The sequence below is a fragment of the Gavia stellata genome, chromosome 27, assembly GCF_030936135.1.
Source record: "Gavia stellata isolate bGavSte3 chromosome 27, bGavSte3.hap2, whole genome shotgun sequence".
NCBI lineage: Eukaryota > Metazoa > Chordata > Aves > Gaviiformes > Gaviidae > Gavia > Gavia stellata.
In genome coordinates, this window is record NC_082620.1 from 6,762,151 (window position 1) to 6,782,110 (window position 19,960).

At 44.0% G+C, this 19,960-nt stretch overlaps 3 protein-coding genes across 5 annotated transcripts; all 3 read right to left on the bottom strand.

Annotated features, from left to right (window-relative positions):
* Positions 1-487: 487 nt before the first annotated feature.
* On the bottom strand, positions 488-7,096 carry CCNL2 (cyclin L2). Of its 3 annotated transcripts, XM_059829960.1 has the most exons (7): positions 5,373-7,095; positions 4,939-5,038; positions 4,750-4,854; positions 4,370-4,511; positions 3,453-3,570; positions 3,278-3,370; positions 488-1,995 (listed from the first exon to the last, which is right to left on the bottom strand). In XM_059829960.1, the coding sequence occupies exons 2-7, from the start codon at positions 5,029-5,031 to the stop codon at positions 1,641-1,643; spliced, it is 906 nt and encodes a 301-aa protein (XP_059685943.1). In that variant the 5' UTR covers positions 5,032-5,038; positions 5,373-7,095; the 3' UTR covers positions 488-1,640. The 3 variants fall into 3 exon arrangements, with proteins under 3 accessions (XP_059685943.1, XP_009817962.2, XP_009817961.2); XM_009819660.2 differs by having other exon boundaries at positions 3,453-3,584; positions 4,366-4,511; positions 4,939-7,096; XM_009819659.2 differs by having other exon boundaries at positions 4,939-7,094.
* Positions 7,088-11,373, bottom strand: LOC132319319 (cyclin-L1-like). The gene is made up of 6 exons (XM_059829864.1): positions 11,050-11,373; positions 9,981-10,055; positions 9,588-9,697; positions 9,188-9,308; positions 7,856-7,920; positions 7,088-7,126 (listed from the first exon to the last, which is right to left on the bottom strand). Exons 1-6 carry the CDS (start codon positions 11,371-11,373, stop codon positions 7,105-7,107), a joined length of 717 nt encoding a protein of 238 aa, XP_059685847.1. The 3' UTR covers positions 7,088-7,104.
* A 449-nt stretch (positions 11,374-11,822) lies between these two features.
* MRPL20 (mitochondrial ribosomal protein L20) lies at positions 11,823-15,720 on the bottom strand. Its single transcript, XM_059830071.1, has 4 exons — positions 15,613-15,720; positions 14,264-14,374; positions 13,888-13,965; positions 11,823-12,320 (listed from the first exon to the last, which is right to left on the bottom strand). Exons 1-4 carry the CDS (start codon positions 15,697-15,699, stop codon positions 12,147-12,149), a joined length of 450 nt encoding a protein of 149 aa, XP_059686054.1. The 5' UTR covers positions 15,700-15,720; the 3' UTR covers positions 11,823-12,146.
* Between the last annotated feature and the right edge of the window lie 4,240 nt (positions 15,721-19,960).

Consider the following 19,960-nt stretch of genomic DNA (forward strand, 5'->3'; position numbering starts at 1 on the left):
GTTTTAAGTAGTAATTCCTGTTATGGAACAGGATATCAGAGGGAGCTGCAGAGGTAAAAAATCATCACTTAGGTCAAAGATTAGTCAAGTTCACAAATACATCCACTGGTAATTACACAGAATAACCCTATGCAACCTCCAGCTCAGGACTTTGTTTGACTAGAGGTTGGCTAAAGGAAGGGTAACTGCAAATCCTTTCAGCTGCCTTGCCTCTCCGTATTAAAAATTAAGAAAATTGCCATGAGATTGGTTTGGATTTAGAAGAAGCATGAGAAGCATCACGGTCACACTGAGGCACCTACAAGATTGACCACAAAAACCATCATCAATCTTGTTTCCTCCGGAGCAGACAGAGGAAGTTTGACCAGCACGCAGTCGTTCTAGTAAGATCTACTCACACAGCCTGAAAGGCTCAGCTAACAGCACCCTATTTCACACAGTAAACCACTCTACTACTCCAGGATGGGCCCAGCATGACATCTACTATACCTATATTTAGGGTGTAACAACTTAGGCTAGTCTTAAATCTACTACAATTTGATAATCCCTTCGTTCAGCACCAAGTTTCTTTCCTTATGAGTAGGCACAGTGGTATAGCTCATAAGAAACTACTATCAAGTAAATTTAATAGAAAATCAAATACTTTAATGAAATTAGGGAGCATGAGAGTAACAGCTCAGATATACCACTAGAACTGATACTACTGGGCTGTGGGGTTTTTGCTATTTTTTTTTTTTTTTAAATGCTCTGTTCTTCAACAAGCATGCAAATTGACAAACTACTAATTCTTCAGAGTGTCAAAGATCCTGAGTAAAGAATTTCAAACCACTTAAAATGTATATATAGGAAATGTCTTATGAGCTGGTGGCCTGCACACAGCATTGCACAGATAAAAATATACTACTCTCAATACACAGAGCTAAATACTTTCACATTTATCAGAATTTTCTACACAAGTCTTTTGATAGAATTCAAGTTTTGAATTTTCTGTATATATCTTCCACCTGTATTAAACAAATGCTTATTTACATTGTGGATAAAGTGTAAAGGCTAGTAAGGCCGTTTTACCATACTGTACTGTAACACTGCAAAATATATATACACATATACATAACCTAATATAGGCAACAGTTCTAAAAAAGTCACCTTACATTTGTACAACATAATTGAGTCAGTATGAAAAGACAGCTTTGTTAGCACCAAGCCACTCCAATGGTTTTTATGAACTGTCTCGAGCCTTCTAGTTCCACAGGGAAGGACTGTTGAGCACAGTATTCCAACTACTGAGCAATGGAGGTCCTGCTTGCAGAACTGGAAGTCCCAAATAACACTCCACTGCACTATGGTATGCAAATTACTAAAGAGCAGGCATAGGAGCATCCAGAGACAAGTTCTGCAGTGTTATTAGGCAACGCTCCAGCAGAACGGTCACCAAGACATTTATCAGATTAAGTCTTTCACATCATCCTGTCCTGTTAGTATCTTTCCTTCGGATTCATGGTAGTAAGTACAGAATTGCCAGCAGAACAGACATTACTCAAGCTAGGTGGTTTACAAGCCAGGTTAACTCTATACGGCAAAGACCAAACAGGGAAGAGCTCCACTGCTTAAATTCCAAAGGAAAGAACTTTTTACTTTATTCATCGCCTATGCCTACTGTGGCCAGGATGGTCTCGGTCATAGCGATGACTTGCTCGCTCATAGGAGCGTGAACGCTCATGCCTGTGATTTCTATAGTAGTGACTCTTCTTCTTGTACTTCCCCGAATGGTCAGAGCGCTCCCGGGATCGGCTCCTGGAACGTGACGAACTCCTGCTGCGTGATTTCCGTGGCTTGTGTGTTGAGTATTTGTAGTCTTTTGATTTCTTGTAACTTCTCACCTTGGAACCTTTGTAGCTAGAACTGTGGTTGAACTGTCTTGGAGGAGAGTCACTGCGGCTCCTAGAACGGCTATGGGATTTGGAACCGCTTGATGTGGAGTAACTTTCACTTTTCCTATGGAAAGACAAAAAGAACAGGAGAGAAAGCATATGATTTTCTTAATATTAAACAGAATTACATTACTATTAGCACCTAAATGTAGTCAGAATACATACATACACACTTTAAGTACCATATAGACAAATGCTTCTCACTTATAGAGCCAAGGTGTGCAAGCACAGTTTAAGACCAGGCACTTGATTCTGTATTTTGTTGTTTAGTATCCCATGAAAACTCATCTTGTGTCCCAGACTTGATCACAGCTGGTTACTGTAGAAATACTGATTTTTAGAAACTCAAATCCATTTGGAGTATAGGTCATGTCTCAGTTTTAGATTTTTTTTTTCCCTTCGCTACTTAGAAAAAACACAGGTGAATAGCTAGAGTAACTGGCAGATTCAAACTGCTGCCAACAATAAGACAAAAGGTAAATCTACTTCTTCAGTTACAGTAATACTGTCACCAAAATGCCCCGAGTTTGGAATTAATGTTCCTTTCTGTCTCTTTGATTACCCCTCTATGGGCAGCATGGTTATATACTGAACTTCAAAGGCAGTACAGAAAGCAGATTTTAAAGATATTTCATTGAATTCAGACAATTACTAAGAAGTAATTTTGAATTCAAATTTTAAGAAGAATTTTAATCACCAGATTTTAGCTTTGGTTTTTTCCACATACACATTAATACAAAGCCATACTTTTATCAATACACACCCAAATCCAGCGGGATACAGACTGTTGAATAAGAAGTCAAACTTGCATTGACTGAGGGGCAAGAATCTCTACTACTCTCAGCTACACAGAAAACAGCATCATTTTGTATTTTGTAAATTAAGGTTTTGCAGGAGCAACCATCAATGAGACTGAGGCTGGAGTTAAGAGTTCATCCACTGCAGAAAATGCTTTAACTACTCCAGTACAGTTCAGTAAAAACATAAAGGTTGTAGCCACAAAGACCCAGCTTTAAATATAAAAAACCCAAAACAACAGACAAACCCTGCTGCTTGGTGGGCCGTATGTCACCAATAAACAGGGGGACATTCAAAAACGTCCCAATACACTTACACTCTCCTTTCAATCTATTTGGCACAGGATGACAAGGTCAGACACTGCAACTCCCCTGACCTGTAAGCCATGACAATACAGCTCTTAGCCATAACATTTCTGGAGCTTTAATTAGCAGCACATACTGCTATGTTATTTCACAGCCTCTCTTGTTGAGAGACTCCCAAAGCTCGCTCTGTGAAATTTTAGTCTGGGAGCTTCTCACAACACACTCTTTTACAGTAGTACATACCTGTGCTTAGGGGATGCGGATCTGGATGGAGATCTCGAATAACTTTGGTCTCGACTTCCGCTTCGACTTCTGCTTTCTCTTCCTTTCTGAACACTGCAAGAAACAAAAAACAGTAAATTATTTTGCTTAAAGTAATAATGGGAAAAAATAAGCTGCTGCTTTATGAAAGCCTTACCCATTTACTGGGCTATTTGAACTCATTCTTTTTGCTCCCTCTGTTTTCCTTTTAGCGTTCTTCATTGCCTGAACAGGTAGCGGTGAAGGTTTATTTCCTTTAACCTCTTTTGGAGACTCTAGAAAAACAAGCCTTTGTTACCTTATTTTGAAAGTACGGGTAGTGACAAAGAAGGACTGAAGCCTCCCCTCACCCTGTTTCATCATCTCTGTAATAATCAGCACCGTATACATGTAGTTTGCATATATATGCACACATGCATGCACACACAACCACCCACAAGAAGCAAATCTGAAGAAGTTCACAAAAATGCAGAAGATAATCTGAAACATTTCTACAAGAATATTGAAGTAACACCAGGGAGTTAACTGCAATAGCAATACATTGCTTTCAAAGCCACTTCAAGAAGGCAGAACAGAAACTTCCTTTTCTTGCCAATCATTCAGTATCTCTTTAAAGGTGAACTGAGGAGGAAGATAGTAAATGTGATCTTCTAGGCAAGACATGCACCAGACTGGAAACTTTCGACCAAGTATGCAGGAAAAAGTATTCCCCACCCATCAACCAAAAACACTACTCCTGCCAGAGCTCCTAGTCATACCTATGCTTTAATATTGCTTTAGCACCACATGCCAATTGCAAGTATTTGTTTGAGTTTATTGCCAAAACCACATAAAAGCAAGTCCTTACTATATAAGTTTAAACTAGTCTTAATTTTAGATTAATTTGATTTTAGCCTTGATCTGTTTCTACAAAGTTACAATGCTATTCAAACTGCCATTTGAATAGTTGCTAAAAGCCAGCTTAAAAACACCCAAACAAACAAGAAACAAACCACAATGTGTATGTATCCCAAAGGGGTAAATATACATTTAAGATGAGAAAGAGTTATTAAAAACAAGTTACCCACTACTTACCATTTTTTGGGATAGGGGAAAATCCTGATGTGTTATCCAAACTCGGGGCTCCCTCAGGTACTAGACCTTTAGCTTGTGCTTTTGCCTCTTCGATAGCCAATTTCTTCTTTTCTACTTTACTTTCCAGATCTGATAAATCAACCTGTGAACACAGGAGTACCGCTTACGACAAAACTTAGTAAACTAGATTTTCTGCTTATTCACTTACAGGGAGGGGGGGAAGAAAAAAAAAAAATAAAGAGACCCAGACACTGTGACTACTATCCTGTTCCACTTAATGTACCAGGCTTGCAGCTAGTTTCAAATGGGGTAAGGTTTTCCAGCCCATGTTGTAAGCGGCAGCCTTTAATGAAGGTTCACAATATGAAAAAGCAGCAAACCTTTTTCCGAGTATAAAGTTGCAAAATTTTTAAGCAGATTTCTTGAATTTCTTCCTCTGTTGCTCCAAAGAGTAAAAACCAGTGTGGACGATTAGGAAGTGGAATCTGAAAGGGAGGGGAAGCATGCTCAGTTTTCTGCTTCTATTAAAAGACCTAAGAAGCTTGAAATTAATGGAACTGTATGCTCACCTCCAGAGTCCTAGCTGCAAGGTAAATACATGCACAGGCAATGCTTTCTGGCTGGAATCTTACAAAGACATCTGTTCTCAGGCTATCATTCATATAATTCCTGAAAGACAACATATCAGCAAAGTTGCATGACACTGCAAAGTTGTTTGGTGTTTTCTGGGTTTTTGTTTTTACTTCTACAAGGACTATTTCTTTCTGCATTCAGTTACTAAACTTCAACATTATACTCCTGTAAATCTAAAAAAAAAAGTTGATTTTACTAAAAAAAAAAATCCCTCAAGGGGAGGGATGTGTGACAGAAATTAAGTTTGACTGACTGACTGCTGAAAATTCAGTTGTGAAAAGAGAACCAATTTTAACTTCACTTTTCCTTCTGGATCTCTACTGGCCTGCTCTCATGCAACAGACAAGTTATTTTTATCAAGACAACATACAATATAATCTGAAGTACTCAGTTATAGACTTTTAGGTTCACATGTTTCTCTGCAATAGGACTGAACCCAGATGGTTTGCTGAAAGCTGCAGCTCCTGTAGTAGTTCTCCCATGAAAATGCAGTCAACTTCAGCACGTGTCAACATCCACTGGAGATTTAAGCGGTCCCTTTTCCTTTGGAAGCGTTATTTTCCATCCAGAACAGAATTCTTTTTGATGCAAAAAGCAGCCATAGAAGAAATCAGGGTGTTTGGGAACATCAATTCGGGAGAATACTCAGTATTCAGGCAGATCTCCTCTTTGGCACATGAAATACGGTTTCCAAATTGTCCCATTTCAGTAAGGTTGCTTAAAATGAATATTCACAGAATGAGAAAACTGTAAAATATTGCATATATTCCAGTCAGTACACTTAAGCATTATTCTTCTAAATCTTAAATACACAAAGTAACTTCCTCTGAATCTGTCAGCTGATGTGCTTAAAAAGATCTAGATTTTTGAGCACGTATGTCAAGCAAAGTATCAGATGGGGAAAAGCTAAAACCAGACACAATAGAAAGTCCTCAAAATAATACGCTTTCTGAAAGTAGTAATTAACCATGTGGGTACCCAGTACACAAGGATTCACTAACCCCCAGGACATCCAAACCAGAGACCACAGTCCAAACGCTTGTAACCAGTTTACACAGGACAGACAGAAGGAACTTGAATCCCAAGAGTATCAAACACCCACCTGCCCCAGTTGTCTTACATTCTTGTTTATATGAAGAGCAACTGCTACTCGAGAGAAGCAATGCTAAACATCAGCTCATCTTTCTAGGAGAAAGGAACTTCAAAACCTAATTTTCTTGTCCCACTACAATGAGCGTACAAACCTTTTGGCAAAAGAAGCAATAAAGAAAAGTGGTACTTCAAACATCTGGAAGTCATACAGCCTTTTTCTAATTTGCCAAATTGAAAAACATGCCTGCTTCCAGGTTTGGCCTCTGCTTATTTTCCCTGTGGGCTCAGAATCAGACACATGAGGAAATGAATCCTTGTCACAATATTTTAAGAAAAAGGTAATGTTGTAAAAACGCACATTTCAATGAACAATTATACTGGATATCCACCAGTTTTCAGGTACTGGAAGCAACAAGCATCAGCACACAAATATGTCATTTTAACATCTGAAGCATTTCTCAGTTGGAGTAACTTTGTCCCTCCTCCTCACCTAATCTTCCTTTCATAACATGTAGAAAACTGGTAATGAGTAGTCCATAACTCACATTCGAGTACTTCATGCAATGGTACTGGGAAATCTGGTTGTGGGAAGTTTCTTTAAGTACTACATTTGACTCCAAGCTTCACACATGTACTCAAATGTCTTCTAACTGGTTTACAAATGGAAACTAGATTTCCGTTTTTGTTAGTTCATCCCTTTAAGACTTAAATCCCACCTTAATTTGCTTTATCATTTAAGAATACATCATTTTAACAGTTATAGAAATAAAACATTAAAAATAACTCAAAGCTTCAACAATCAGGTTATAAAATATACAACAGTCAAAATGCACAATAAAAATAAAAGTCAAAAAGTATAAGCACAAGAAGCAGTTGGCCAGTTACTATACTATCATGTGTATACCACCTGTCTAGAGCCAGCCTTCTCTTTGTAGAGCCTGCTTTGGTTTGACTGAAGACGGCAGCTATCCCTGCACCATAGCGCTTGGGCAGCAGAGGAGAAGTCTTAGTCACTTACCCTCAGAGGCTACCCTTTGATTAAAAGAGTACAGAAAAGAAAAGTCAAAACTGGTTCTCCACACACAGGTCACAGTACCAGACAGTTCAGTCAGCAGAAATATGATCTTTCGATTCACTAAAGGTTTTTAAACCACAGTAGTGTTAAAAAGCATCACTGTTTAAAAGCATTATCTATTTGTTAAGTTTAAGACCTGGAATTTTACATAAACTTCCCATCCCCAAGCAAATCTTTACTGTAATGAGAGCAACAAGGCAGAGGACATTTCTTGGCAAACATGAAAACATTGAGTTTATCCAGTCTTAGAAGCTGACATCTTGCATTATCCATATAGATAAAAAATTATCTGTGCTGAGTTTTTGATACACCTGTAATCAAGCTCAAGCCCTGGGAAAAGCCATTTCCCAGCACTGGTAACAGACTTTAACTACAGTTTCCTCTGAAGAACAAAAAAACCAAGGAAATGCTATAACCCACTCAACATTTTCCCTTCAGCTGAAAAGCGAAAGCAGAGAGGAGGGAAGTGAGAAGTCAGGGTGGAAAGCTACCTTACCATTAGAACAGTGCCTCTAACTTAAGAGGCCGATCAATATTTGGGTAGTAGTTTGGGGCACGCCAAGAAACACTGGAGCTGTCTGGCGTGGCCCACAATCATTTCTGAGCAATGTTGCCCAGAGTGCCTCAAGTGACATATTTCTGCTACTGCCCCTGCTGGTCTCTTATAACAAAGAAAATCAACTTACCATGAAGTCTGGACCAGGTGTTGGTTACGTTCACATTCTAATACCTGAAGGTACATAACGATTATCTGGAAGATATGGGTTATTGAGTTATTAACAAGAATCTTGAGAGCCACCTATTTATTTCAGAGGGACATCCATGAGGCATCTGTTACTCTCTTTAGAGCTCTAAACCACTCCACAAGAGAGAGTGTTTCCAACATCCCCAGTGTTTACCCACACAGCTTCTGCTCTCCAATGCAAAGTTTGCATGAGTTGACACTCAACCAGATCTGACCTTCCTAGCTCTCCGTCTTCTGAGCTCAGTCATCATGCTATTCATCTAGATGTCTTGTCTTCAACTGTTTTCAAGCTAGGTATGTTCTCCTATACAATTCACGATTCCTTTTTAGCTGTAACTTGGGAGAAAATATTGCTAGCTGCAATAAGCAGTAACAGAAGTGTAAAAGTATTTGCAGAGAACAGATCTAACATTGTGTGTCACTAGTTTATTCAGTTCTAGTTTTTTTTCTTTGGTTTGAAAGGAAAACAAGGATGCAGATAAAATGACTAATAGCAAAAATTCATACCAATTAACAAACAATTGTCCTCTGGGACACTGATAACATGAGTGAATTCTGAAAGTCAAGTCAGCTTAAAAAAAAAAAAAGACCTTAGGACAACAGTAGCTTTTAGAGGAAGAAAGAGCAAGATCCCAAGTTCTGCAGGCACAGAAGTAGGAGGTTCTTTTACCACACTTAGCCACCTAAGGCATAATGCTAGCGGTACTAAAGCACCAACTTAAACATTTGCAATAGTTACATCCTCCCAGTATCATCCTAGTCTGACACGTGATATTTAAATACTGAGAATTGTCTCATTTCCAGTCAAGGCCTTCACATCCAAGTGTACTTTTTAGATAGAACATAAGAAACACTGCTAACTAGCTCACACAGGTTTAATAACCTCAACATGTTTCCACAAGGAGTGATCGTGACACACAGTGTTTCTGATAATGGGGTATCGCAACCCTAGGTCTCCAAATTCCTTTCTGCTTAAGAATCTACATTTAGTCAACATCTTCTAACACCAAAGCTACCTACTTATATCATTTGACTTCAAGGAATACTTAGCATCTGCATCCACCTCCAGCCGTCATTCAGCAGTGATACAAGACCCACTAGTAAGAATCTCTTAAATGAGAAAGAAGACATTGGGATCATAAGAAACTAGCTTTACTGAATTAACTAGCGTTACCATGTACAAACCATACAGCTTCCATGCAGTTAAGCAGTCTACTCAAAGCATTTATAGCATATGAACACTAATTATAAAGTTAACTTATATAGTACAAACCTTATGAGGGTGCTTTACATGAACACAAAATCCCAACTCCTTTAACACTCTTCTTTCTGCTTTAATAATTTGATTCTTCAAGTTCACATATTCTTGATCCAGTATTAGAGGCACAGGTTTTCTGCAAGACAATTTCAAATTCTGAAGAAGATAATCTTAACCTCAAAGAGTACTCATATGCAGGTTAAATTGTGTTCATGTAAAAGTAAGAGACATCACTATTTATAACACCAAAAATATTTACTTAATAAAATGGGTCAACTCACTTTTCTCCTTCATGAGATCTCTTCAAGATGTTCCCTGATTTATGAAACAGGGAATGATACTATCATCGGCCCATAAAGTTTAAGTATTAAAATACAACATAAATACTTCAGATTATTTCAAAGTCCGAGCTTACTTTTTTTCCCGTAAATGTCTAAGGCGATGGAACACGTTAATTACATCCCTTATACGTCTTGGTGCTTCTTCAATTTTGGATGCCAGATGAACACAGGCCATTGACACATGCTGAAATATAAGTATTGCAAGATACTGATGTTTTGCTCAAATCAGGAACTGATATCCTCCAACAGCTTAAGGAGGGATAACAAGAGAAAATGGTGGTAAAACAAGGAAATACTAAAAATTAACAAAGTCAGTACTACGTAGCTTTGTAAAATCATGTTGATCAATAAGTAAAATCTACAGGCTAGTTACCAACACTCTGATCACATCTAAGTTGACAACTTGCCAAAACAGATAAAGGTTAAATAACATTTGTAGCCATATACATCTTTTAATACTTTCTTACCTCCATGGAATGCTTCACAAAAGACTTGGTATAAAAAAAGCGCTGAAATAGCACCTGTCCTGTAGCCATAGCCACCTAAAAAGGAAGTAACACCAGGCATTAACAAAACAACTACCAGTTCCATAGAGAAATTACCTACAATTATTTCTACAGATTTAAGACCAAGAAGACTAGCTAAGCTTTACTGAAGTATGGGAGTAAGTTCAGTGGTATCTGAAGAAAACTAGCACCCCAACCTCACTAATAAATTAAGTTGCCTGTAACGTGTTATCAACACCACAAACACTGCCTGTAAGACAAATACATACATTAAAACACAAATTTCTTTTATGACGTATGAAAACATGTTCCAGATTAAGCAAAAGAAACAAAAAACCCCACCCCACTAGAACCCAATAAAACTGTAAGTTATGACAGCACGCCAGAAAAACGTTACTTTTTCGGCGTGGAAGGAGGGGGGGAATCTAATCATATTATGATTTGCATATATTCTTAACACAATTTGAGCACCTGAGACTCGGTAGCTAGAAGATGCCTGGAAAGTTTTATGCTCAAAGAGCAACGAGACTGTTTGCGATTGGAGCTCACCAGGAAACAAAACCTTTCCGAGGTCACTACAATTCAAAGGAACCTAAGAAGTCCTTCTTTCCGCAAGCCCCAACCTTAAAAAAGCACGGCGGGAGCCCCCGCCCTCCCCGGGCCGCCCGGGGAGGCGGCGGGGGCGGCGCACGAAGGCGGTTACATCACCCGCTTCCTGCTCCCAGCCGGGCGGGGAAGGCCGCAGGCCCCGCGGGGAGGCCCAGCGAGTCTGGCGTCCCGAGCCCCAGCCAGAAAGGGCAGCTCCCCGGCCCTCCCCGCATCTGTAACCGTGGATGGCGGCCTAGCGATCGAGTGCCGGCTCCGCCGGGGGCCGCGCCGGTGCCGGCGGGCCGAGACCTAGCGAACAAAGCTCTCCCCTGCCAGGCAGCACAGACGCCCGGCCCCACACCCGCCCCGCCGCGGCCTTCTTCCCCGGCCGCCGGCGAGAGGCCTCCCCACCCCGACCGGCCAGGCCGCGGCCCAGCCCCACCTGCGGGAGACGAAGCAGGATGCCGGCCGCCTGGATGAGCTCGCAGCCGGTGACGCGCAGCTCGGTCTCGGTATCGGGGTCGAGGCCGCTGCTCATGGACGGGGTGAAGCGCAGCGTGTGCTCGGGCAGCAGGCAGTTCTCCAGCGTGATCAGCACCCCCGAGTACAGGCGGTCCCCGATCAGCACCGCCCCGGGGCCCGGCACCGGCGCACCGCTCCCCACCGGGGCGGATCCCGCCGCCGTAGCGCCGGCAGCCTGAGGCCCCGCCGGGCCGCTGCCTCCCACCGCTACCACAGCCGCCGCGCTGCCCGACCCCGCCGCCATTTTGTGGTGGTGCCGCCGCCGCCTCGCCTGTGGCTCCGCTCTCCTTCCCCGCCGGGCGGCGCCTCTGCCCCTGCGCCCCCCCACCCCCCTTCTACCACATCCGGTCACCGCCTATTGGTGGGACGCGGCGAAGCGGCGGTCGCCGATTGGCCCGGCCGCCGCGACGTCTGACGCTAGCCCAGGGCTGAACAGAGCGGCGTGACGCACCCGTTGGGAATTTGAACAGGGCGGAGGGGGCGGGACTTCCGGCGCGCGCCACCGCCCTCAGCAGCGCCGGGGCCCTCCCGGCCCGGCCCTCCGCGCCGACCGCGGGCCCGGCCGAGGGGCAGCGCTCCCCGCGCCGCTCCCAGGCCCGTCCCAAAGCTGGGCTGCTGCTGGGGTGCGCGCTGTGAGTGCCCAGATCCCCCCGGGCAGCGCCAGAAGTCACCGAATTGTTTTTCCAGTAGCAGTTACCAAAAAAAAACCTTTATTAAGGCCTTAACAGAACAGAAAGCGCGCACAGGCGGTATATACGTTGTTAATGCTGGAACTGCTGCAGGCCTGACTTACCACTGCTCACTTCGAAGCGCAGTATCTAACTCAACGCGTTTCAGGTACAATACGGGGAAAAACGTCACCGAGGCGCAAAGCTTTGCACCCAGACCCACCCTGTCCTCCCGGAACCCTCCTTACAGGATTTTGTTCCACAGCCATGACATGAGCAGCAGTCAGTGAGCGAGTTTACTCTGCAGTACAACTTCCTGTTTATAACACCTATCTGCGGACTCTTAATATCAATAGTGGTGTACAATACGTGAAAATATGCCCTCTGGTTCTTTCCCATCTCCCAGGGCAGCAAGGAAGCCTTCTTGTCTCCTCCTCTGGGCTAAGGCAGCTAGGGACTTGAATGTCTTCGGCTCATAAATAGCCAAATCGGCAATCATTTTCCTATTCAGCTCCACCTGGGACTAAATGCAAGAAAATCTGTTGGTTAAGTACTGTAATTTTTAGGAACAACACTGCAATGCTTAATGATTACCTGAGGTCTTAAGGCAAATTACCTTTTCTCTGTGTTGTACAATTTTGGAACTATTAATCAGAGAACTGTCAGGTATGGCTACTCGGCCATGGATGTCTCACTAAGCCACTGTAAAATCCGTTTACTGACTCTCTCAAAGTCTGGTAGAAACCAAGAACTGAAGAAGAATGTCTTACTTCACGGAAGGCCACGTGTTACAGGTTAATCCATGGCATTTGTTTCAGTTCTTAAATATAGTCAAGTTTACTTTTTGTGCCAGAAGCTGCTTGGCATCTTAAAATGCATCCTGGAGTAGAGAAAGACAGACTGCAGCATCAAATACTCTTAACAACGCTAGATATTGCATGGTTAACTGCATATCCTAAGGGGGAGGTACTATTAGTTTGCTTCTTTTGGATCTACTAACAGAGAACCTTACAAAAAATACACTGCTCTGAGACAAGAATCAAAGGGGCAGGCATCTTGAGGTAAAACAAAAAAAGAAAAAGAAAAATGCGTTAGCTTTTAGGCAGCGCTTGATTCTCTCGGTTACAGTATGACAAGAGTAACCAGGAGAACAAGTGTACACTTTTCAGAAACTGTATTACTTTACAGGAAACATGTCAGAAAACCTAGGAAGTTATCTATTTATTTGAAACACAGATAAAATGTTTTGAAATAGGCTATAGATTTATGTGTAGTTCCACTTTAAGAAGCAGAAACACTACCTTTTTATTATGATCACAGCCAAGAGAAACAAGTTTTAATTTTACAGTTCCAGTATCAACAAATTAAAAGCAATTCCCCAGCATGTTTAAGAACAAGGGACAATGGCACCAACTCTCTGCATTGTCCATACTCACCGAGACACACAGCTAGCAGTGAAAAGAGCAGAGATTTCTTAGTGTTGTTTTTGCTAATCCAAGCTTTGTATTTTTAAATTTCTTGAAGTAAAAGGAAAGGCAGCTGTCACGTCATGCCCGCAGTAGCAACAAGTGTAAAAGCATTATACAAGTCTTGTTCTTGAAGTAAAAGAACAAGGTGTAGAGCAACAATGTTCACCAGGATAAAAGGGGATTATGCATATAAGGAAGAGAAACAGGTTTTGGGCAGAACTTAGTTCCTGAAGTGAACAAAACTCCTTTCATAAGCAGAAGGCCTTTCATGACTAGAACTAGGAAGTAGGACAGTGTTGGCAGAAGTTCAGTCTGACAGAAGGAGTTTTTCAATCCCTCCACCATGCCCTATGCTGCTATTGCCTCCTCAGGCTCCAGTTTGGAAGTCCTCACCATTACTCTTCAAAGATTGGCAAGCGGAGGCTGCAGCTTCAATTCCTCGCAGTTGCATTCTTAACGACAGTGACCAGCAACCCTTTGATATGTTTTGTCAGACTACATCTACTTGAAAGATTTCAGAGTTTTAAGAAATTAATTTGCCTGGCGCTTCAGAAGACCTCTATCAGATATTTTCTCCGATTTGTTGTTTCAAAGTAATTATTCTTCAAGCATCATCCTTACCTTAAGCAGATTGCTTATGAAAGCTGGGTATTTCAAACCATGTTCAAGAGAAGCTGCTTCAATCCTAGTGATCCAGAGCTAAAAGTGTAAAAATTAACATCTTAGATGATAAAATACTTTAAAAGTAAACCTTTTGTCATGCTCATCTGCTCACACTGTAAATATAACATTTTCAGACCTATGGTCTTCTCAGTGCAACATATACATGTGTGAACTTCAGAATATGAGCTGTTTCAGACCACGATGCTTACTTTAAACTCATATTTTTCACCCACTGGTAAAACATTTTGAGAGAACCCCCCCAGTAAGGAAAATAGCTATTTCAGTTCTGCTCTTCTCCCATTTTACTGTTTACATCTAACATTTTGCTCTTTACCGCTCTTATGAATCTCTTCTTCTCTCTTCTGGCCTTTGTAGACTTCACAAAAGCTCTCCGAACACTTCGTACAGCCAGCTTATAGCAGCGGTTCTTCCTTCCACGAAAATGCTGAAACGAAAACAAGACCTTCTTGTTCAGTTATCTTTAAGGCTGTTAAACCCTTCAGTAATACTAATAGATGGTTGTTTGCATTTCACAACTCTTCATAACAAGGATCACAAAATACTTTACAAACATCAGCTAAGCCTTCAGCTGGCATATAATGAAAATATTCTTTCCGTGTTTTGTAGCACGGGAAACCTGAAGCTGAAAAGTTGGAGCAGGCTGAAAAATTTCAGTCCAGCGGGAGGGAGCCAAAACCAGACCTCATTTTAGGCTGTGGTTCCAGGGGGAAGGCAACCACAAAATCATCTTCAGTGCTTTCAGCCAATGCCTAAACTCCTGCGTTTATTCTCATTCCTGAGCTGCCCTCTCAGTTTTGTCCGTGCGAATACAGGGATGGGACAGGAGCCTCTGATATGTCATAAATGTTGCAGTTGACCAAACAGAAAGCATAATGAAATTTACTGAAGCTACTACTGACATCCTTCTAACACGGAGCCAGAAGTAGCCAGCGCTGCACAGTCAGAGACATAAGTAACTACCACTGGTACTGTGGGCAGCTTAGGCACTACAAGAGCAAGTACTGTCACTGACTTCAACATTTTCCATCCCAATACTACAGCAAGACGTACTACCTCCCAGGATGCTAACAGTCTGCCCTTGAAAAAGGTTCTTTCCGAACCTAGGTAGAGTAGCTTGAACTTCAGCTGAAATCATGTTGTGAAGCAGGCTCTTTCACCTTTAAAATGCACTTGGAAGAGCGAGGTTAATTTTTTTTTTCCCCCTGTTCCTTTGCCCAGTTAAAAGGAGAAAACCCCAACAAAACCCCAGGACCAACACCAGCCTACAGCACGCTGTATTTGCAGACCGCTCTCCCCGTGGCGCTTCTATTCCTTCCGCCACGGGGACTCACCGGGACTCACCCCCACCCCCACGCACGCCTGCTGCGTTACCGCACCAGTACCGGGCGCGTTCGTGGCCCTGAACCAAACACCGACGAACTGACAGAAGACACCGAACTGACGGCAGTCGGCTCCGCGGAGCCTCGACGTTTCTAGGAACCAGGGCCACTGCGGAGCCCGCTGCCGGACCTCGCTCCGCTGGGGAAGGGCGGGCGGACAGCTCCGGAAGGTGCCAGGCCGCTCGCCCGCTGCCCACGGCCGCGGCGGACGGGGCACCTCCGGGAGGCGGCCGCGGGACGCGCTGCCGCCCGTGCTCGGGGGGGCCGCGGGCAGCACACTCACCCGCGCATACTTGAGCACCTCCTGCACCCTCCAGAAGCGGTCGGTGAGGCGGCTGCGGAGCCAGCGCGGAGCGCTCAGCAGCACCATCTCCGCCGCCCCTTCGCGGCAGCGCCGCGCCCTCCGCCTTCCGGGGCGGGGACGAGCGGGCCCGGGCCCGGCCCTTCCGCCGGCCCCCGCCGCCCTCCGCCGCCGCGGCTTCCCCGGTGCCCGCGGGGACGAGCGGGCCCGGGCCCGGCCCCTCCGCCGGCCCCCGCCGCCCTCCGCCGCCGCGGCTTCCCCGGTGCCCGCGGGGACGTGGGGCTGCCCGCGTTGTTTCGGGTGCTTTCCGCGACGTGCCGTGCTGCGGTACTTCAGCCACCGGCCCGGCCTGGCGAAAGCCTTTCCCCGTTAACCCCGAGGTGATTATCTAGCAGGCCGTTGCGTGCAGCGCTGTCTAAAACGGGCCGGATCGGCACCTCGCTGGAGGAGCAGCTACGCAAGAAGCTGTTGGTTGCTGCACAACCTAATGGGGTTGTGTTGAACGCGTGGCCGTGGCACTGCGGGACATGGTTTAGTGGGCATGGTGGGGTTGGGTTGGTGGTTGGACTTGGTGATCTTACAGGTCTTTTCCAACCTTAGTGATTCCGTGATTCAGGGAGCTGTTGCCGGAACTCCCCGAATAAGAAGGAACCGAATAAGAAGGAACTGAGCTGCGTGGAGGTGTCCGTTCCACACAGCTTGGCGAAGGGGTGTGTAGCAGACTTGGCAGCACTTACCCCTGCTCCGTAGCGCACCAGTAATTTAACTGATGGGATGCACTCATTCTTTGTTGCATCGTATAAAGGTGTCCAGCCATTTTCATCCACGTGGGAAAACCAGAAATGGAGCCTTCAATTCACAGGTGCCAGGAAGACTGAAGGGAGAGAGGAAAGGAAGTCCGGTGAAGAGAAGTGGGGTGAAATTTAACAGTGAGCTGCTCAGCGCTCACCTGTTGTCCCCTGTTGAAGTAGCTGTTCCGTATGGTGGATACTGCCACTCCGCAGAGCCAGCTGGAACTCCTTCCAGCCCTGGAAGCTGCAATGAATACTACTTGGTTTGGTTTTGAGCAATAGAAGCAGGGATGCCGAGTGTTACATGGGAAAGGTATGGCAAAAGTGCTGCCACCTCTGCAGCAGGCACCTCTGCATTAACAGCGGGGTCATCCGGCAGTCCTGATGACTACAGGAACCTCTGTGCTGCTGCTCTTATTTTCCGCGCTGTGCATCACTGATTGAAAGAGAGATCTGGTAGTTCTGGTGTGCAGCCTCTAAAAGTAAAATGCTAGTTTTTCTGAGAAGTAGCCAGTATTCTGAAACACACCTGGGGCTTTTCTATGAAACACAGTCCTCTTTCAACTACTGCTGTGGGTCTGGAGATTGTTCCCCTTCCTTCATTGATAAGCTCTCATAGGTACAGCCTTAAAGGTGAATAGTTCATAGCTCTCATAGGTATGGCCTTCAAGATGAATAGTTCATAAATGCCAGTTTTTCGGGGAGAGATACAGGATTTTTAAAGCTTATAGCCAAGTTGTCAGTACCTTGAAGCCAAAAATAGTTAGTTAAGGGAATGATGGTCAAGTAAATGTGCCCTTGCAGTATTACGTCTGTACGGTCAGCTTTTTTGAGGCTGTTGCGGAAGGAGCCCTCCATTTAAGTGTGCGGTGAGGCTCTTGTGTGTGCGTAGCCCGTGGCCCCTTCCCTGACCATGCGTGTCCAGAGCCCTGGCCCTTTCTCCCTGGCCTCCAGCCCTCTCGGATGTCTGCAGCGAAGCCTCAAGCCTTCTGCGATGGCGTGCTTTTGGTTGAGGAAACCCTAAGTTGAGACTAAAAGATCATATAAATGAGTGTTTTTAAGGCATTTGTTGAATACTGAAGACTGTTTTGTAGGGTACATTTATATAATACATTATCAAACCGTTCTGTTTGGTTTGTTAATAAAGAATGCCTCTACAATTTGTCTGTAGACCATTGCCTGTTCATTATCCTTTTTATTTTCTATTAAAAGCAGTACATTTTTCTATGGTTTAATTTCTCAAACTCAAACTTTACAATTTGTTCATCATAGTTCAGCTTTATGTTGTGAAGTTTGGAATTTTATATTTTCAAAGGCTTCTACCTTTGTTTACTATTCCTCTTCTCCCTTAAAGTTCCAAGCATTTTTCTGGGTTTTAACACGTAAAGCAAGGTTTGAAATCTCTCTGTTACATATTCGCAGAAAGCAGGGGTGGATATGACCATGTAAGGTACCCCTTTACACCTTCCAAGCCTCATCTTTAACTCTCATGCCCATACCACTGAAATTTCTCAGCCAGGAAAATTTCTCAGTCTAAGCTGTGCCTGTATATTTTGGTTGATAATCACCTCAGCAGCTGTATAGGACTGTGGATGTAGAGGATTTAGTGGATTCTCAAGGATAAAGTACAATAGTGTTTCCTTGGTAGTGCTTGATTACTCCTGGTAATGACCACAGACTTTAGAATGAGGTACACAGGCTCTGAAGACATTGTCTTTGTTTTCTGCCTGTAGCATGATGACAAATGCTTTTTACCAAGAGACTGAATGAATTATGGCCACTGCTAATATTTTCTTGTGGCTAACAGGATAATGCCTTTTCTTCTGTTCACCAAACTCCTTTCAGAAATGCTGTCAGCATTCCATTCTACAGTAAGAATCTACAGGTCTACTTCTTTCGGTTGTTCTTTATTTTTTGTTGTTGTTGGCTAAGCTTTTCTCCAGTCAAAGATCACGATAGATTCAGTCCATCAGTGACTTGGGTGTCAGCTGCTGAGAGCTTTTGAAGGTAAATGCAACTGCAACAGACCAAACGATACTGGACAGGAACTGTAGTCAAAGATAAGTTGTTGTGATATTCCTGTTAAACTGCAGACATATTACAGAATCACAGAATCACCAAGGTTGGAAAAGACCTGTAAGACCATCAAGTCCAACCACCAACCCAACCCCACCATGCCCACTAAACCATGTCCCACAGTGCCACGGCCACACGTTCCTTGAACACCTCCAGTGATGGTGACTCCACCACCTCCCTGGGCAGCCTCTTCCAATGCTTCACCACTCTCTCAGTAAGGAAATTTTTCCTAATATCCAGCCTAAACCTCCCCTGGCGCAACTTGAGGCCATTTGCTCTTGTCCTGTCACTTGTCACCTGGGAGAAGAGGCCAACACCCCCCTCCCCACAACCCCCTTTCAGGCAGTTGTAGAGAGCGATGAGGTCTCCCCTCAGCCCCCTCTTCTCCAGACTGAACACCCCCAGCTCCCTCAGCCGCTCCTCATCAGACTTGTGCTCCAGACCCCTCACCAGCTCCGTCGCCCTTCTCTGGACACGCTCCAGCACCTCAATGTCCTTCTTGTAGTGAGGGGTCCAAAACTGAACACAGTATTCGAGGTGCGGCCTCACCAGCGCCGAGTACAGAGGCACGATCCCCTCCCTACTCCCGCTGCCCACACCATTTCTGATACAGGCCAGGATGGCGTTGGCCTTCTTGGCCGCCTGGGCACACTGCCGGCTCACATTCAGCCGGTTGTGATACTGATAATCAATGACCTGTTTCTGCAGTCTAAAACGCTGTGACATGATAACCTGCTATTAGTATGCAAAGAAAGGCTCAACCTTTAATTCTTTAGACATGCTGGGTGATCAGGTTTGCTCAGTAAAGTCCTTTCAGTGAAATAGTCATCCATGTGTCTGTAGAGACATGAGGAGGGAGCAGCTTTGCCATTTTGTGTTGTCCTTAGTTTTGTGAGGTACTGGCGCTGTTTATGAACTTATGTCAACGCTGGGCCTCGTTTGCAGTCACTGTTCAGTACCCATCTCTGTATTGCTGGCACTGCTCAAACTAGCAATGCTAAAGCAGTGTGAAAGGGTTTCGTGGTTTTTTCAGTGACTGGAAGAATTCCGTACTGGCTAGCATGTCTTACAGTATCCTTCCGGGTATAAGAGGTTGTGAGATGTAAAATGAGAATTTATCAACTGTAGCAAACCACAAGATGGTGCTGTCATTATAGACACTGGAAAAATTATTTCTTGGCAACAAGGGTCTCTGCCGTCAGAGGAGAGAACTAATGAATTTGTGTGATCATCTTTAATCATTACCAGTTTCAGCATCTCAAAGCAATGATGCTCCTGTTAGAAACTGCTCCGTAACTTGCACCGTCATCAAGACATCTTTCCCGCTTATGGGCAGGTACTTGTTAAAGAAGTGGAAATTTCACAGAATTGGAGGCTTGGGGAACCTTTCTTACTATCACTGGGGTTTGTTTGACACAAAGTTCACTTGGTTATTAGAAGAATCATTAGAATCTGTGGGTTTT

Excerpts from the sequence above, each read along its gene's own strand:
- LOC132319319 (XM_059829864.1), bottom strand. The coding sequence starts at position 11,373 with ATGGCGGCGGGGTCGGGCAGCGCGGCGGCTGTGGTAGCGGTGGGAGGC. Across the intron at positions 7,921-9,187 it reads ATGTAAAGCACCCTCATAAG|ATAATCGTTATGTACCTTCA; the intron begins GTTTGTACTATA and ends CATATCTTCCAG. Across the intron at positions 7,127-7,855 it reads CACCTGGTCCAGACTTCATG|GGTAGCCTCTGAGGGTAAGT; the intron begins GTAAGTTGATTT and ends TTTTAATCAAAG.
- MRPL20 (XM_059830071.1), bottom strand. The coding sequence starts at position 15,699 with ATGGTGCTGCTGAGCGCTCCGCGCTGGCTCCGCAGCCGCCTCACCGAC. Across the intron at positions 14,375-15,612 it reads AGGTGCTCAAGTATGCGCGG|CATTTTCGTGGAAGGAAGAA; the intron begins GTGAGTGTGCTG and ends TTTTCGTTTCAG. Across the intron at positions 12,321-13,887 it reads TCATAAGCAATCTGCTTAAG|TCCCAGGTGGAGCTGAATAG; the intron begins GTAAGGATGATG and ends TCTTGCATTTAG.
- CCNL2 (XM_009819660.2), bottom strand. The coding sequence starts at position 5,139 with ATGCAGAAAGAAATAGTCCTTGTAGAAGTAAAAACAAAAACCCAGAAA. Across the intron at positions 4,512-4,749 it reads AACTTTATACTCGGAAAAAG|GTTGATTTATCAGATCTGGA; the intron begins GTTTGCTGCTTT and ends CTGTGTTCACAG. Across the intron at positions 3,585-4,365 it reads CCTATCCCAAAAAATGGTAA|GCTTGTTTTTCTAGAGTCTC; the intron begins GTAGTGGGTAAC and ends AAGGTAACAAAG.